Genomic DNA, 18,480 nt, shown 5'->3' with positions numbered 1-18,480 from the left:
TTTTAAACATATATACCAAATGGCCCAAAGTCTTCCTTTCTTAGTCAAGTCAAGAACTCATTATAAAGTAACTCAATTTATTAAAGTGTGGTTGCCATTGTTTTTAATTCATTTTCTTTAGACTTTAGTATATAATGGAGTAAATTTCTTGTTTTTTATTAGACATATAAAACTTATTATAAAGTAATCACTTTATTAAAGTGTGGCCGCCCTTGTTTTTAATTCATTTTCTTTAGACTTTAGTATAGAATGGAGTAAATTTCTTGTTTTTAAGACATAAAACTCAGTTTCTCTTCTCATCACGCGGAAGGTGGGATCCACACGTTGGTTCCTACTGCTAGTGCTAAAGGCAAAGGCGCAAAGCTCATATAAAATGGAAATGTGAGCAAAATAAAGGTGGAATGAGATAATTTGCTATACTTTTTTTTATTAGTTCTATTTACTTATCTAATTTAAACAAATATGTGCTTTTAATTTTTAAAAATAAATTTTAAATTTTATTTTATATAAATTATATAAATGGAGTAATTTCTTTTTTGTCGGTAAATAGGGATTCAAACTTAAAATTAAGCATGATTTTGGTGGTTGTCTTCTTGTCTAGTAATTTCTGTTAAGTTCTCTCAAACCTTGTTGGAAGTTTGTTGGACATTGGCTAAAAAAGTTAACTTTTTTTACTATTTAGCTTATATTTGCTATTATTCATAGATCCCATTGCATTTTTTGGTACTATTTATAAGTTGTTCCCTAACGAACTCTTAGAATGTTTTTTTTGTTTCTATCTTTTCAAGCCTGAATATAAATTTGATAATTTAGAGGGAAAATAAAATCCCAAACAAACAAAAAAAAAACTAAACAATTAGTTATCCCAAAAAAAAAAAAAAAAAAAAACTAAATGGTTCACACTTTCACCATCACAAGAAAGTAGGCCAGTAAAGGCCCATCCATCAAATTAGAGGACACAACAACTGGCCCCAAAGGTAAGCCCATCCAACAACTAGACTTCCAGCAACGCTTTCAAACGGCGTTACTAAGCTTGCTTCATTGAACCAATTGTGTAAGCCCAATAAGTCACACAAAACGAAGCTATAAAATCTATGTATAAAGATTCAAGAGCTGCACTAAGCTCAAATTCTGGTGCTTCATCATGAGCAAAGGCCTTAAGAATGGTAGAATACTCATCATCAGGCATGAGGCATGAATGCCTGGGCACTAGTGTTTTTATTATATTCAAGCCTGGATTGAGGCTTGACCCACATGACCAAGCATGCTCAATGTCTAACAAGCATGTAAACATCGCAGTACACGTTCCATGTCTCCGAGGAAATCAATATACTCAAGGGAAAAAAAGAAAAATTCCATGAGACTATTGTTTTTCTTAATTAAAAGCCAGAAATATATTATTTTAAAATAGGAAATTGGAGGACTCGTGGTTGAGGATGTTAGATAATGGAGACTAGTTTCTATCAAATGGCTGAGTAGGGTTCTTGTCCTCCTTCAAGATCTTGAATACATAAATAAAAATAATTAAAAAAAAAACTTAAAAAACTAAAACAAATAGAGGACACTACAACGGGCCTGTAAGTTAAGCCCATGTAACAACTAAACTTCCAGCAGTACTTTCAGACAGCGTCACACTAAGCTTGTTTCTTTGTACCAATTGTGTAAAAGCCCAACATGTCACACAAAAAGGAAGCTATGAAATCTATGTATCAAATTCAAGGGGCTGCACTTAACGAAAATGCTGGTGCTAATTCATCATCATCAACAAAGGCCTTAAGAATGGAGTAAACAAAGCTGAATACTCATCATCAGCCTCACAGGCATGCATGCCTAGGCAGTACTATTTTTATTATATTCAATCCTGGATTGAGCCTTGACCCACATGACAAAATCAATCATTTATAGCATTCACGGTACACCAATGACCAAGCATGCTCAATGTCCAACAAGCATGTAAACACCGCAGTACATGTTCCACGTCTCCATGGTAATCAATAGAAACAGAATGAGCAATTCATTTCAATAGAAACAGATGTACAATCAGTCCAAAACACAACCAAACAATCCAACATCAATACAGAAACAGCCTACACTACACCTTAAACATCACAATATGAAATTTCCTAATCTATTAGATGACAGAAACAAGGACCATTAAATGCTACTATTCTCCTGTTTAGAACGGAATTGCAGTAACTGTTTCATTCAACTCTGTTCTTCACCTCCCACATAATCGTTTTGACCATGCCTCTTCATGAGGTAGTCTTCCTTGATGAATACTAGCATTCCTCTGAAACCAAATATGATACACAGTAGACCACAATGCCAATCTAGACACAATGGATTTCTCATCAAAGAGCATAATCTCGAGCCAACTGAAGTTTGGATTTTTTATTAGGCACCAATTCATTATGCTTCACCATATCCTCATCAAGAAAGAACAATCACAAATTAAGTGATCCTATTTTGAATTCTCTTTTTACAAAGAACACAATGAGCAATAAGATTACCACAGCACTACAACATTTGATCTTTTGTTGACAATCTGTTGTGAACCGTTAGCCAGCCTACAAAATAATATTTCGCTGTTTTCTCAGTAATCCAAATTAGCATAACTTCACTTCCAATCTCAACCAGACTAAGCTTACTCTGTATGTTAAACAAGTAAGCAATCTTGGGACATATAACAAAGAAAATGCCTCCAGCAATATGAAAGTTGTCCAGTAAAAGCTGCAAGTAACATCTAAATGCATCAGATTTCGTGGCAATTAGAAGCTACTATAAAATACAAAGCAAATATTGTGAAAGCCTCTAGCATCATTCAAAATGCATGAACCTGCCATAATCCAAATGAGAGTTTCCAATTTATTTATTTTGTATTGATATGTTTAATGATTTTTTATAGCAAATAGATATAAAATGCAGTGGGTTGGAAATACATTTGGATTTAAAATGTAGCAGGACCAATTTTTTTAGGCAATATAGCATTTGTCTTTGCATTTGTCCAAGATTCCAAACTAACCTAAATTAATCCAAGTGCTTAAACAATTAGACAAATTGAATGAAATACAGAAAAACCTGAAGGAATATAAAGATGAAAAATTATGGAGAAAAGTCCAAATAAAATACAAGTGGAAGTAATCTAATCAATATTCACAGCAGAACAAAAAACTGAAGCAAATGGGTCTGCTTACAAATTACAAATCAATTTGCACACAAGCTAAGCAGAATAAAAAAGATACAATTTCAAAAAAAAAAAAAAAAAACCATTTCATCAAAAGAAGAAAGTAAACCGAACTGAGAACACTTAAATAAATAAGCCAAATTTCATTTTAAAAAAATTACAATGGAGCTCATTCATGAGCACCTTGTAAGCAATCTGTCAAGAACAGAATTGCATGATTTAAGCAAATCAATTCAAACAAAAGTTACATATATTGTTAGAATATGTTAAAACAGAAGTTGTTTTACTTGCTACATCTTTATTATGTAAAATTGTATGCTACAATGAATCCAATGAATGGTATATATAGGAATACATTTTGCCCATTATGGAAAACTTAAAATCATGGTAGCTAGAAAACCATGGACCATGGTCTACTCTATTGATGATATAGTGTATTATATTTTAACATATATGTCTTGATCGCATTACATCAAACACAGTTACACAGAAATATCATTCTAATAAAAAAAAGGTACAACAATGGTGCATTCTGGTATGACACTAATAAAAGAAAAACACTAATGTACCTTTCAGTGACAATACTGCTTGCAATTGCTTTGGAGACGCAGACGTTGAGTGACTGAGGCCGACATACTCAATAAAGAAAAGATTAGCTCAAAAAATCGAACATCAGAGAAGAACAGAAAGGGAGGGAGAGAGAGAGAGAGAGAGAGAGGGGTATGCTTTGTTACCGTTGCTGGAGCAGGTCAAAGAAAGAGGACTACAGAGACTAAATCAGGGCTGCAATAAAAACAGTTTCTGATTTTAAAATTAAAAAATATATATAAAATACTTGTAATAGAAAGAAACATGGTGACTTACTAGTCTTGAACCACCTTTATTAGAATCCCTGCAATCAGAGTTACCATAGTCAGAGCTACCTTGAGCCATACATCCTTTGTATATATTTGAATCCTCCTTGAGTGTGGTACATCATTAGAGCTGCATTCACCACTAGGTCCAGCCCTATTGTATACATCACGGTTTTTCTCAATTTGCTACTTTCTGTTGAATTTTCAAAATCACGTCGAGCATCAACATCTTCACCCTTGTAAGGATGATTATGAGGTATAGGTATTGCATGAGATCTCAATACCTCAAAAGGATGCAGCTACTGTTGCTGGATTGAGCCATCATTTCTATGATCTCTTCAATGTCTTGCTTGTATACCATACGAAACCCACATTTCTTACACTCAAAGCGTGGGCTTACAATCAAATTCAACCTCTGTATGAATGATTGCATTCTCATCAAGTTGACTCAAGTCTGCTCTCTTATTCTCAGAAAAACATTCAGGGTGAATACAAAGCAGCCAAAGGTGATCTGATTCAGTCTGAACAAATTTATGACTTAAGAATCTGAAACATCTGGAATTTCCAGGTTTATTGACGGAGATATAACAACCCTTCATTATATCTTCTTGATGAAGATAATGGAGTGAAAAAAAAAGTGCACACATCCATTCCAATCCACTTATTACAAGAATGAGTGACATGTATTCACTGTAGTCCCTGCACTGATGGTTAAACCATCAAGAAAGAACAATCACAAAATAAGCGATCCATACTTTTAATTTTTCTTTTACAACAACACACTGAGCATCAAGATTAGCATATTACTAAAACATTCAGTCTTTTGTAGGCAATCTGTTGCGAACCCTTAGCCAGCCAATAAACACATGTTTTGGAATTACTTTGGGAAACCAGATGATGATCTTCACCATTTCTTATACAGTTCCATGTACCTGCACAAGAATATTTTGATGTTCTCTCAGTAATTTAAATTAGCCTATATTCACTTTCAATCTCAACCAGACTAGGCTTACTCTGGATGTTAAACAAGCAATTTGGGGACATATAACAAAGAAAGTGCCCCCAGTGATACAAAAAGCTGTCCAGTAAAAACTTCAAGTACCTTCTAATTGCATCAGATTTTGTGGCAATTAGTAGCCACTATAACATACAAAACAAATAATGTGAAAGCCTCCAGCATGCCAGCCATAACTGAAATATAGTTTCTCATTTTTTACGTATTGATTGGTTTGATGATTTTATATAGTAATAAATAGAAATAAAATGCAGCAGGGCAGTTACTCGTTCTGATTCAAATTGCAGCAGCACCAAAGTTAAAATCAGGACTTTTTAAATAAATAAATAAAAGTAACACAGCCAATGTCTTTGCAATTATCTAACCCCATTAGTCCAAGATTCAAAACTAACCCAAATTAAGCCAAGTACTTAAGCAATTAGAAAATAAAAAATAACAATAATTGAAATCCAACAAAACAAGAAGGGATGAAAAGATGAAAAATCATGGAGAAAAACCCAAATAAAATAAAAGCAGAAGAAACCCAACAAATTTCAAAGCAAAACCAAAAGCGGAAGAAAATAGGTCCTTTTCCAAATTGATTCACACCCATGCTGAGTATTTTAAAAAATAAATAAATAAAATAAAAAAAGAAAAGAGAACTCAACAGAGAAAGCTCAAGTGAGTAAGCCAAAATATCTTCTGGAGCACCTTGTAGGTAATCAATCAAGAATATAATTGCATGACTTAAGCCTATCAATTCCAAATCTCACTTAAATATATTGTTAGAATATGTAAAATAAAGTTTTAGAATTGAGACTGAGAAGGAAGCTACATAGTCTATGCAACATTAACTTAACCTAATTTCTTGCAATCAGAGTTACCAAAAAAAAAGGTATATAGGAAGTACGGAGTTTATATAACGATGACTTACTAGTACTAGGCCAACTTCATTAGAATCGTTGCAATCAGAGCTAGCATGAGCCCATCCATTCTCTATCTTTCAATCCTCTTTGAGTGTGGGACATCGTTAGAGCTGCCTTCTCCACTAGCTCCAGCCCTCTCATATTCATCACGGCTTCGCTTCATTTTGATTCCTTCAGTTGAGTTGTCAAAATCATGACAATCATGAGCCGATATCATTTCTCTAATATCTTCGATGTCTTGTTCGTATAGTAGACGAAACCCACATTTCTTAAACTCAATGCCTGGGTTGAAATCCCATTGAAATCTAACCTCCATTTGTATGAATCCATTCTCATCAATTTGGCTCAATACTGCTCTCTCATTCTCATTAAACATTTGAGAGGGTATATAGGACATCCAAAGGTGACGTGATTTACTCCCATCCAGTCTAGCGCAAATGCCTAAATTAAAGTAAGAACCTTCATGTTTATTGATTAGAATGTGACATCTCAAAAAATCCGGAAGTTCAGAAGCATAAGAATAGAAGCATGAAAAAACAATACACAGAGCTATTCCAATCCACTTATTACTCGAACGAGAAGGCACTTGTATATTCACATTTTTGTTTGGATGAGTAACTTGTGCATTAACTACATGCCCCACACTCTGATGTTCAAACCATTTCGGAATTTCACTTCCTGGAAAAACAACATTAAAGGCAGCACAGCTACCCAATATTGCAGATTGCTTGCAGATTTCCTAAAACATACAAACCATGATGTTTAGAATTGACACACACAAACACAGAGAGAGAGAGAGAGAGAGAGAGAGAGAGAGAGAGAGAGAGAGAGAGAGAGACCTGATGAAATGTTAGTAGCATTCTCAGAACGTTAAATAACATGTTATCAGCCAATTTGAAGCAATCGAAGAACAAAAGATGTGTTTGGGCGAAATCCTGTGGTTCAAATCCATTTGGAAATGTTTCCAACGAGGTACAACCATCTGCTTCAATCCAATCAGTCATTGACGGCAACTGTGGCAATGAACGAAGTCTTGTGCAATTGCGTAAATGAATTTCCGACAAATTAGATAGTTGCACAATACTTTCAGGAAGGCAACTAAAGTGATTTTCATTTAGATGTAAATGGGTTATAGAGGATAAGTTTCCAATATCATTAGGGATTGATTGGAGATTACAGTCCCTCAAGTCCAATTTCGTTAAAGAACACGTACCCAAAACTAAAAGGGGTGGCAATAACAAGCTCACAGGATTTTGGCTTCTTCTTGGCAATAAATTTAAGGGAAAAAGCTTATTCCATAGTTTAGATGGTGGACCTTTACATCCACGAAATGATAGTTCGTTAAGATTAGTCAAACGTTCAAATGAAGAGGGAAGTTTCGTAATAGCAGTGCCATCTAAGTGAAGTTTTGATAAGCATTCCATATTTCCCATAAATTCTGGAATTCTCTCGATTTTTGAACAGCCAGAAAGAATAAGAGTCTCAAGAGACACCATTTCAAACTTGCTTGGAAGACTTCTAAGGCTTTTGCAGTCTTCTAGATCAAGAAGAATAAGCCTTTTAAGAACCATAATAGATGGGTGAACCTTACGTAAATTTATACAGCCTTTAAAAACCAATTTCTCAAGATTGGGAACTCTGGTGAAGTCAGGGGTGGCAATGAGATTTAAAGAACCTTTTAATGTGATGAACTTTAACTTGTTCAAGTACTGTTCAAAGCCAAAATATATAGTAGAAGAGTTAGATTTAACAAAACTTATAATTAATTGAAAATTAAAAACAAAATTGTATCAGTAGTACTTAAATAACAATCTTACCTTTGCCCCTTTCCAAAGCCGTTCAATTTTGCTATGCAACAAGTGAAGTTCAACAAGCTCAATTGGCTGAAAATCTGATGGCAAAGACTTTGAAGGATACTTACTCCAATCAAGAAGTCTTAATTTATTAGGAAGATGCTTGGGGCCATGCAAAAGTTGAACACCATGAATTATAAGCAATTTAAGGTTAGGCATCTTTGAAAAGGCATCTAGGTTCCAATATCTTCTTTCGTATTCACGTAGTTTTTCGACTTTAGGACGCTCTAAGACCAGGCCTTGATTTTCTCTTGTTCCCTAATAATCAAGAAAAAGGGATAGGTGAATTGCAAGATTCTAAAGTTATTCAAATTGTAATTGTGTTCAACATTATAAGGCATATGCTTAAGTTCTACAAATGATCTCTTACCGAATTTTTCACCAATACATTGTGAATGTCATTGTATATCCATAATCTGCTCCACCTCCCAGGTTCTTCAGGATGCTCTTTACGAACTATGCTTTGACCCATCGTTTGTAATAGTTCATGCATCTTGTATTTATTTTTAAAGTCTTTTAAAAGTGACCTTTCAATGAGAACCCTTAAACCAATTCTAGGGTAAAGGCCAAGATAATCTAGTATTTTTTCCACATAATATTTTTCCTTCATATTAAAGAAACATGCAATATGTAGAAAGATTTCCTTTTCTGTTTCATGAAGTCCATCAAAACTTATTTGAAGTATTTTCATAACATCTTTATCAGGAAATTCGTTGAGCCTATTTAATGCACTTTCCCATTCCTTCTTACTTCTATTGAACAAAAAAGAACCCAAAACCTCAATAGCTAATGGAAGGCCGCTGGCATAATTTACAAACTGTTTAGACAACTTTAGATAACCATTGGCAGGACAATCACTCATAAAAGCTTTCAACCTAAAAAGATGAAGAGCATCATCATTATTCAATACTTTAACCTCATATATTTTAAATACGTTATGTCTTTTCAACAAAGACTCATCTCTAGTTGTGATAATAACTCTACTACCTGGACTAAACCAATTAAGCTTCCCGGCTAATTTTTGTAATTGGTTCAATTGATTTACGTCATCAAGAACAAGAAGAATCCTTTTATTGCACATGATACGCTTGATCAAAAGAACTCCTTTATCAACATCTTGAATATTCATACTTCTCTTCATCAAAATTTCACAAATAAGTTTTTGTTGTAATGAAAGTAAACCATATTTTTCAGATTCTTCTCTAATATTAGTGACAAAACTACCACCGTCAAAATAATTAAAAATCTTATGATAGACAAATCTAGCAAGAGTTGTCTTACCAATTCCTCCCATCCCCAAAACCCCTACGATGCGAACATCGTTCGATTGTATAGCCAAAAGCGACATCAATTCCTCCACTCGAGAATCTATTCCTACTAAATCACTAGTATCTCTTGGGAATTTGTAACTTAATTTGGGAAATATCTCTTCAACAATATCTTGGATAAATTCTGTCTCATTCCTGCAAAGAAGATAGACAATCAAGCAATGAATTGAATGACCCATATTACCCTCCACATCTGAAAAGAAAGCACATATTTAGTGTTAAACTTAATTTGTGCAAAATCTCTACCACATTATCTTGGATAAATTTTGACTCATGCCTGCAAAGAAAGAGGCAATCAAGCAATGCAATTGATCACCCATATTACCCTACACCTCCCAAAAGAAAGCATATACTTAGTGTTAAGTTTCAATGTAAATTACCCTCAAATTCTTGCAATTCTCACATTGAGAAGAAGAAAACTATGTACATTCAATAACTCAAACACAAGAACAGTAATTACAAAATTCAAATAACTGAGAATAAAGAAATGAGTTACTGCTGGAGTACATATAAACAATTCTATTAAGTATAGTTGAAGTTAGGATTTTAGTTTTGGGGTAAGAATAAGACATAGTTTGACACAATATTGATTCAAAAATTTTTTAATTAATATAAATATTAGAATAAATTAAATTATTAATATCCTAATTGTCATAAATAAATAAATAAAACTTTAAAAAAATTATTTTTCACATAAAACATATATTAATCATACATTGTAATTTCTATTAAAGCATAGTATGAACTAAATATAATATCAAAAATCAATATATATATTCATTGTCATAATAACTTATAAAGAGAAATCTAAACAAATAATTTAGCTGTGTAAGAGTACCTATTAATTTTCAAGAAATTCTATATGTGCTTTTGATTATTTTAAGAATGTGTAAAATAATTCATCTTTATTTTCTCTAGTTTAAGTCCCTAATTTTCATTTTGAATTATTGAAATTATGTGCATGAACTCCTAAACAAGGTTCTACGGTATTACAATTTTTTTTAAAGGAAAAAAAAATAGGATAACTTTTTATTTTTATTTTTATAATTGATAGTTCATCCACATCATGTACCACATTAGGGTTTTTTTTTTTAATTTTAAATTAATGAAATGGATGTCCCATTATGATTATAGAAGTGTAACCTTTAAAATATTATGAAAGAGATATACAAGTGCAAATTTTTTTTTTCTTCTAAATGTTATTTGAATCCTAAAATAAAAATGTAAGGTTGAATTTAATCAACCATGTGTTGGCTTTATTCCGTGCCAAATTTGCTTGTAATTTAGCATGTAGAAATCCTGTATTTAGGTGGGAATTATGTAATGGTAGTGTGTGAAAGAGTGTGAAGAAAATTCAAGTTGTGTGCAATTCAAAGAAGTCTCGCGACTAGATCTCACGACTGGCAAGTCACCAAAGTAGCACATGTGTGAAGCATGCAGGGAGCTGAAGGGTCACGACAGTTGGAGCACTACAAGACAAAAAGTACAGTTTGGCCTGGAAATTATCTTGCCACTCAAACGCGTGACTCATTCCAATCACGAGGCCAAGTTGCCAAAATGCCCTGTTTGGATAAAAACTGACTTTTCACATTCCTCATGTACTCTACTATAAATACCCTTATACCCACGAAATGTAAATGTGGCTATTCAGAGAGAAAAACCCTAGATAGGTTTTCTACAACACACCCACCTCATTAGAGAGAGAGCTACTAATTCTTAGAGAGAAATCTTTGTAATCTCTTCTCATTCTCTCTCTCATTGTTATACTCATTGAGAAGAGATTTGTATCCAAATACTACCCACACCCATTTAGAGTGTTGAGTGTTTTTGGAGCTTTGGGAAGCATTGGAAGATGCCAAGGATAGCGGATGCAATATGGAGCGTATTGCGGGATTTCGTAAGCTTGAGAAGACAAAATTTAGCGTAATCCTGTTAGAGCAACAAGCTTGGAGGGCTCAGGTGCACTAGGTAGATTAGGCTTGGAGGGTCTTCTGCTATTCATATATCCCAACTTTATTCTCTAGCGAATTATTGACCGCTTAGAGGGTGCGGTGGAGAGGTTTTTTGCCGAATTCTTCGGTTTCCTCTTCGATAACACATCGCCATGTTATACTTGTATTTGCATCTCTCTTCCTTACTTTTTACCTTTTAATTGTTGTTGTGTTTGTGATTAAATATGGTTTAGAGGGTTTTACCAATCTAGATATAGCTTATATTTCATATTCCGTACATATATTGTTTGATTATAAGCTTGTGTTGTTATTTTTTGTATTTGGGGGTCTAAATGTTCATAGATGTTTTATACGCTATTTGAACATTCAAAAAATTTTATAACAATTTGTTGGGGTTGGCTAATATAAAGGAGTAATTTTTAAATCCACTACAAATTGTTGGAAGAGGATTCTCTTCTTTTTAGAACTTTTTTTTTTGGCTGGGACAGGGGAGCAGAAACTTGACTGATGTAAAGGGTAAAACTTTTTTTTGGAGGAGTCCCATTGGGGAATAATACGGTGGGGGAAAGATTTTCTCGGTGAAATAATCACAAATATATATTGTTTGTCATGTGCAAATATTCTAATGTATTGTTTCTATGAATATTGCACATTTGCTGTTCTCGAATGACAACAAACTAGTATCAAATTGGTCGAGACAAGCCTCTACAAGATTGGCCTCAATTGTATAAATTTAGTTATCTTACTCGTATTAAGCTTCATTAAGGTGAAGCTATCGAAGTAGAGAAGTGCTAGATACACAACATTCTCACAACAAATCATAAGTGATAAATTATTATTAATTCTAATTTGAATCTCACAACTTAAATTACTTTTTTGCCCACCTATAACAACCAATAACAACCTACCACTTAGGATTTGTTGTGAAGCTATCGAAGTAGAGAAGTACTAAATCCACAATATTTTCATAACAAATCATAGATGGTAAATTGTTATTGGTTTTAATTTGAATTTCACAACTTAAATTACTTTTTTGCCCATCTATAACAACTTACCACTTAAGATTTGTAGTAAAAGTGTAATGAAAATATTGTGAATATATCATTTCCTATTATAGTAAAAAATAAAAATTTATTTATTTATTTTTTGAGTCAAAAGTGGAAATTTGCTGTAAATCATTTTAAATTCAAATGAATTCCATATTGAAAAGTAGAAAAGTAAGGAAATACAATTTCCCGTGTAAAAATAGTAATCCCTCATCTAAAAGAAGACAATGTTGAGCTATAACTAAAAATTTAGGTTATACATATCAAGATAATCTTACGTCTAAAAGAACTACCCTTATAGTGTTATATTGTAAATTTGTAATAATTTATAATTTGTACCAAGTAATTATACATTTCAAAGGGACTAGTACCCAACCAAAAATAGAGGTTATTATTGTCATGTCAAAAGCATTAGAGTGAGGGGAAAATGCCCAAACACCCCTTGAACCTAGTGGCCAAGACAGCTCCTTAACTTTCTTATTGGCTAATTTACTCTCTAAACTTTACACACCTGCCAAATCAATACTCCAGTTAGTTTTATGTTAAAACATTAACAGAATAAGAGCTCATGAGGAGCACATGACCTTTAAAATCTAACAAAATCATTATTTACACACAAAGAAGAGAGAGGAGAGATTGACTGGCTGAGATAAGAGAGAGAGAGAGAGAGAGAGAGAGAGAGAGAGGCGGTAGAAGCACTAGAGGAAAAGCTTGGAACTTAGTTCCAACAAAGATCAGACAACTCATACCTGAAGACACTATTTAGAGCACTAACTGAGAGGGTTGGTTGGCAAGACGAAGCAATTTGTGTTATTAGCCAAACAATAGCCTGCTGCCAAGCAAGAAGTAAAAAACGCCATGGAGCAAGTTTGAGAGCATATATATGGTTTAATTTTGTTGGACTTGATAGGCTTGGTAAGAAGAAAATAGCCCTTGCCCTTGCTCAGAAATTACATGGAAGCCAGGAACATTTTATTTTCATGGATCTGAGTTCCCAAGATGGGATGATTAATTCAAACACAATCATTGGTCAGCGAGAAATGAATGATTATGCTATAAAGTTCAGGGGAAAACTCTTGTTGATTGTCTTGCTGAGGAGTCAACCAAGAAACCCTTGTCCTGTTATCCATTGCCTTCCTTGAAAATGTAGATAAAGCTAATGTACTAGCTCAAAATAGTTTTTTTAAGGCTATTCGGACTGGTAAACTTTCAGACTCACATGGAAGAGAAATCAGCATCAATAACACGATATTCGTGACAACTTCAACATTCTGAAGGGGAAATTGTCATCACACTGTCAGAAGGGAACCCTCAAAATACTCTGCGGACAGAATTTACCAGTAAAATGGTGTCCAATGCAAAGTAGAATTTCACAAGCCTTTGGAGATAACACCAAAAGCCAGAGCACGAATGTATCGGATACAATGAGAAAAGACATCTATAACCCAATCTTTTTTAATAAAAGGAAGCTTGTCAGTGGTATTGACTCTCTGGGGCAGCCTCAAATCTCAAAAATGGTCAAACGGGCTCACAAGACATCAACTAGGTATCTGGATTTCAACCTTCTGGCCGAATAAAATGAAGTGCGTGACAGTAAGGGAATATTCTCACAAGATATCAGCTCTGGTGGTGCTACCGCCCCTCTCTCTCTTCTCTGCCTGTCAGTCTCTCCTCTGTTCTTTCAATCATGTAAATAGTGATTTAATTAGTTTTTAAAGGTCACGTGATTCTCACGTGCTCTCATTCCGTTGGTGTTTTAATGTGAAATTAACTGAAGTATTAGTTTGGCAATTGTGTAAAGTTTATGGAGTATTGGCCAATAAAAAAGTTTAGAGGGTGTCTTGGCCACTAATTCAAAGTTTAGGGGGTGTTTGGGCATTTTTCTCTTAGAATGACATCCTAACAACTAGATACAAAATAAATCTCACATGTCAATGAAGATAATTATTTAATAAAATATATAAATAGAAATAATGACATTAGCACAACTTACCTATCTTGCAAATGAAATCCGAAGAGATTGGCCACTTCTGTCAAAGTAGCTCTCCATGTGTGAACTTTATCTATATCATCTTTGAAATGTTTTTCATGTTCGTCAAATGCTTGTGCATATGTTCCCGTCTGTTTTTGCACCTCAAATGGATCCACATCGTAAAATATGGGCCAGACTATTTGCCCCACCTTTTTTTTGCATTCCGTGATATTCACAAGTTCATCCAAACACCATGTTGAGGATGCATAGTTTTTGGAGAGAATGACAATAGCAATCAGTGATTCTTCTATTGCTTTTAAAAGCTCATGTGAATTAGGTTCTTCTCTCTCAAGATTTTTATCATCCTTGAAGGTGTTCACTCCCTTTTGTTTCAAGGTAGTGTATAGATGGTCTGTAAAATTCTTGCAAGTATCCTCACCTCTAAAACTTAGAAAGACATCATATCTCCACTTATGGCTAGAAGAAGAGAAAGATGGGCTTTTTGAATCCATGAAAGCCAATCTAAGCTTACAAGTAAACCTTGAATCACAATATAGAATTATAGATATCTGTCAAGATTTCATTCAATTAGATTTGAAGTATAAATAAATAAAGTAATAAGGGGTAAAAGGAAACTATGTAGAATTAAAAGGGTAAAAATAAGAAGAGGAAATTAAAGAGAAGAATGAATGTAACAAGTGAGAACTTATAGATACTCATTAAATAAAAAATGGTGAGAACTTATAGATTTTGGAGAATGGCAGATTAGCAGTTTTGAATTGTCGGTGAAGTTAGTATATTTGTGTAATTGATGATTTAAATTAGACATGGCAAAACGGGTCAGAATTTTTTAACCCGACCCAAAAAATACTCAACATGAACCCAATTTTTTTGACCTAAAGCAAAAATGGGTTGACTTGTGATCCGACCTGCTTTTTTTACGGGCCAATCCAACCCAACTCGTGGCTCGACCCGTGCCCCAAACCATTTTTTTAAACTTTTTTTTATTTTGTAAAAAAAAATTGATAAAATTAAGACAATATTGGTTTAATTGTTTGTTGTGAGCTTTAAGAAAACAATTGAAATATTTATATAACTGCATGCAAATGAATTGAAAGATGAATGATTGAGCATTCTGTAAAGAATAAAGATTTTTAGATATCAAATAGTAAAGTACGTGCCAAGATAATCTGGTTATAGTAGAGTTAAAAACATAGATTTAAAATTGTAGACATGTGTGAGAAATATTCATAAGTGTGAAAATAGTAAATGCTTAGACCTATTTTTTAACAATTTATGTCCAAAATAAACGGTTTTTCAATATAAATTATGATATTTTCTAGAATGTGCGTTGCTTAACAATGATATGATATTTATAAAAGAAACCATCTATAAATAAGTAAATAATCAAACTTTAATGTATATTCTCAAATTGAAATAAAGTGCCAATTACAATTGATAATAAATTATAAAATTAATTTTCAAGATTGTAAATTTTTTATATATTTTTATTATTTGTCAAATAAGTTATCCAATAAGTCATTTGTAATTTTGTTTTATATTTTAGGATGTTGGTATTGTATAGAAATAAAACTTGTGTATTTGTTTTACTAATCTTTGTGTTATTTTGTTTAAGTTAGCAATGTTGGGATTTGTATAATTTTAAAACTATTGAATAAGTATTAATAAGTTAACTAAGTTCATTCTTGATATAAGTGGTGAATTTAAAATAATGCATTTTACATCAAGTAATTTGTTGCATGACTTTCCAAATGGCAAATACATATTTTTTTTTCTATATATAAAAAAAAAATCATGTGAAAAATACGAGTCAACCTGACCTGACCTACAACCCGATTGACCCGAACTCATTTTAGCCCGCTTAAAATGACCTGTTTTGACCTGCAACTCGATTAACCTAACCCGAACTCAACCCGATCCACCCGTTTGCCATGTCTAGTTTAAACAAAGGAAAGTGCAACGTTTCATTTTTAGTCAAGCCAAGAACATTTGATTTTTAGTTCCATAAAGAAAAACGTTTTGTTTTTACTCAAGTCAATAAATCATTTTGATTGACTCACTCTATTCAAGTTTAGGTCTAAACGTTTGATTTTTTTCAAAATAACATTAAAACTCAAACAATTTCGTTAGTTAGCACGTTTTCAAAACTATTTAGCAAACAAACTAACATATCGAGTGTGAGAGAATTAATTTTGCTATGCTAAATCGAGTGCAATAAACTCATTTTCTATAGAACTCGAGTTTTCAAGACTCAATTTCTAACAAACCCAGACAGAAAGACATCATCAAACCCAGATAAGAAAATGAAGGAATTCGGTAAACCTTCACTTTGAGCTTCGCCGCCGCCTCTGGAACCTTCGTTGTCACTATCGAACGGTTTGGGTTAGGGAGATTTGGGTTCGCTTCTTCGTATTTTCTGGTTTGGGTTTCTTCTTTGTCTTTTGGTTTGTTCTTCGTTCTTCTTCTTCTTCTTCTTCTTCTTCTTCTTCTTCGTGTTTGTGTGTGGGTTTCCTGGAAGTTGATTCTTTGAAGCTTGAGTTCCAAGGAACTTGAGTTCATTTTACTCGATTTAACACACCAAAATCGAGTCTCTTGCACTCGAGATGTTATTTTGCTAAATAGTTTTGAAAACGTGCTAACTAAAAAAATTGTTTGAGTTTTAGTGTTATTTTGAAAAAAATCGCTCTAAACATTTGTTTCCCTCAATTTCTCACGCAAACGGAAGGTGGAATCCACACGTAATAGTGTTTCCTGCGGCTAGTCTACTAGTGCTAAGCCAAAGCTAAATAAAATGCAAATGTGAGCAAAATGAAGGTGAAATGAGATATTAGCTTTAGTTTTTTTATTTTTTATATTTACTTAATTAATCAATTTTTTTAAAATGTATACTTTGTTTTTTTTTAAAGAATTGATCTTTTTTTTCTTTGCATAAAATAAATAAATTGAGTATTTTCTTTTTTGTTCGAAATCAAAATTAAGCATGACTTTGGTGGTTGTCTACTTGTCTTCTTCAAGGGTATTTTTTGTGACGTTTTCTCAAACCTTATTGGAAGATCTGTCTTAGATTGTTTGTTTTGTCTGAAGCCTAAAAAATATAATTAAGAAAAAAATGGAAGCTACAAAATCTATGTATCAAGATTCAGGGGCTGCACTAAACTCAAATTCTGACGCTTCATCATGAAGAAAGGCCTTAAGAATGGAGTAATTAAAGCTAACAAACTAAGCTAGGCATGCATGCCTAGGCGGGTTTTGCATTATATTCAAGCCTGAATTGAGCCTTGATCCACATGAGAAACCAATCATATATAGCATACATGGTACACCAATGACCAAGCATCTTAACCCCGCCACAGTACATGTTCCATGTCTCCGAGCTAATCAATATACGCAGAATCCATTGGCAATTAGTGAATCCAACTAATTAATACCAACTCTCTCTCTCTCTCTCTCTCTCTTAATTCGTGGGCACATTCAGTCCCATACAACAAAACAAGCCCCCCCAATACTCTATTCATATAAATAAACCCAACAGTTTATAACTGGTTCAAACTTAACTCAGAAATATTTTTGTTTAATTATGTTTGTTTATTTAACAAATGAGTTCACAATATTCTTGTATTCACGAACAAATTCACAAGTATGAAACTTAATTTAAGTAAGTGTGTGTAACATTTTTAGTCCATTTTAATTGTAATAATTATATAGAATTAATTTTTAATTATAAAAGGTTAATATGAATAAATATAATTTTATGAGTTTCTTAATGAAGATTATTCTATATATCTAATTAATTCAAATAATTTGATTTTTTTTGGTAAACCAAATAATTTTATTTCAACTATAATTTAATTAGTCAATAATTATAATCATAGATTTCTAAAGGCTAAAAAAAAAGGATTAAAAGGAAACGACTTAGAAAAATAGAAGTGAAACTAAAAGGAGAGAGGAAATAAAAAAAGAAGAGAAGGATGCATGTAAGAAGTGAAAACTTACAGATTATGGAGAATTGCAGTATTGTCTGTGAAGCTCCTATCGTGAGATTGCTGGTTTCAAAGGAATCTGCAACGTTTTGTGCGTAGAGAGAGAGAGAGAGAGAGTCTTCCGTTTATATATAGTCCAGCCAAGATTTTTTTTTTTTTTTTTCGTCTTTATTCCTTACGTAACTCACCTTATTAAAAAGTGTCGGTGTAAAATTTGGATGAAATGAAATGTGCTTAGGAAAGTATAAGAAAAGGACAAAAAGATTAAAAGAAGATGAGCAAGGAGTGAACGAGTGGATGAGAAAAAAAGAGAAAAAAAAAAAAAAGTTTCGGGTTTGGGAAAAACAGACGGAAGAAAATGTAAAAAACA

The 18,480-nt window shown here is 33.0% G+C and overlaps 1 protein-coding gene across 7 annotated transcripts; it reads right to left on the bottom strand.

The window, feature by feature from the left end:
- Positions 1-1,970: 1,970 nt before the first annotated feature.
- On the bottom strand, positions 1,971-18,221 carry LOC142619631 (disease resistance protein Roq1-like). 7 transcript variants are annotated; one of them, XM_075792827.1, is made up of 11 exons: positions 18,124-18,221; positions 14,131-14,649; positions 8,182-9,274; positions 7,776-8,069; positions 6,798-7,667; positions 5,967-6,697; positions 4,049-4,970; positions 3,919-3,967; positions 3,754-3,806; positions 2,649-2,730; positions 1,971-2,567 (listed from the first exon to the last, which is right to left on the bottom strand). In XM_075792827.1, the coding sequence occupies exons 2-6, from the start codon at positions 14,619-14,621 to the stop codon at positions 6,029-6,031; spliced, it is 3,417 nt and encodes a 1,138-aa protein (XP_075648942.1). In that variant the 5' UTR covers positions 14,622-14,649; positions 18,124-18,221; the 3' UTR covers positions 1,971-2,567; positions 2,649-2,730; positions 3,754-3,806; positions 3,919-3,967; positions 4,049-4,970; positions 5,967-6,028. The 7 variants fall into 7 exon arrangements, with proteins under 7 accessions (XP_075648942.1, XP_075648940.1, XP_075648939.1 ...); XM_075792825.1 differs by having other exon boundaries at positions 3,919-4,970; XM_075792824.1 differs by having other exon boundaries at positions 3,754-3,967.
- Between the last annotated feature and the right edge of the window lie 259 nt (positions 18,222-18,480).

Source organism: Castanea sativa, chromosome 12 (assembly GCF_040712315.1).
Source record: "Castanea sativa cultivar Marrone di Chiusa Pesio chromosome 12, ASM4071231v1".
NCBI classification, from domain to species: Eukaryota; Viridiplantae; Streptophyta; class Magnoliopsida; order Fagales; family Fagaceae; genus Castanea; species Castanea sativa.
The sequence above is the reverse complement of the archived record's forward strand: the minus strand, read 5'-3'. Positions and strand labels throughout refer to the sequence as shown.

Coding starts and splice junctions, on each gene's coding strand:
- LOC142619631 (XM_075792823.1), bottom strand. CDS start 14,621: ATGGATTCAAAAAGCCCATCTTTCTCTTCTTCTAGCCATAAGTGGAGA. Junction 7,668..7,775: donor GGCTTTGGAAAGGGGCAAAG/GTAAGATTGTTA, acceptor GGCTTTGAACAG/TACTTGAACAAGTTAAAGTT. Junction 6,698..6,797: donor TGCTACTAACATTTCATCAG/GTCTCTCTCTCT, acceptor TGTATGTTTTAG/GAAATCTGCAAGCAATCTGC.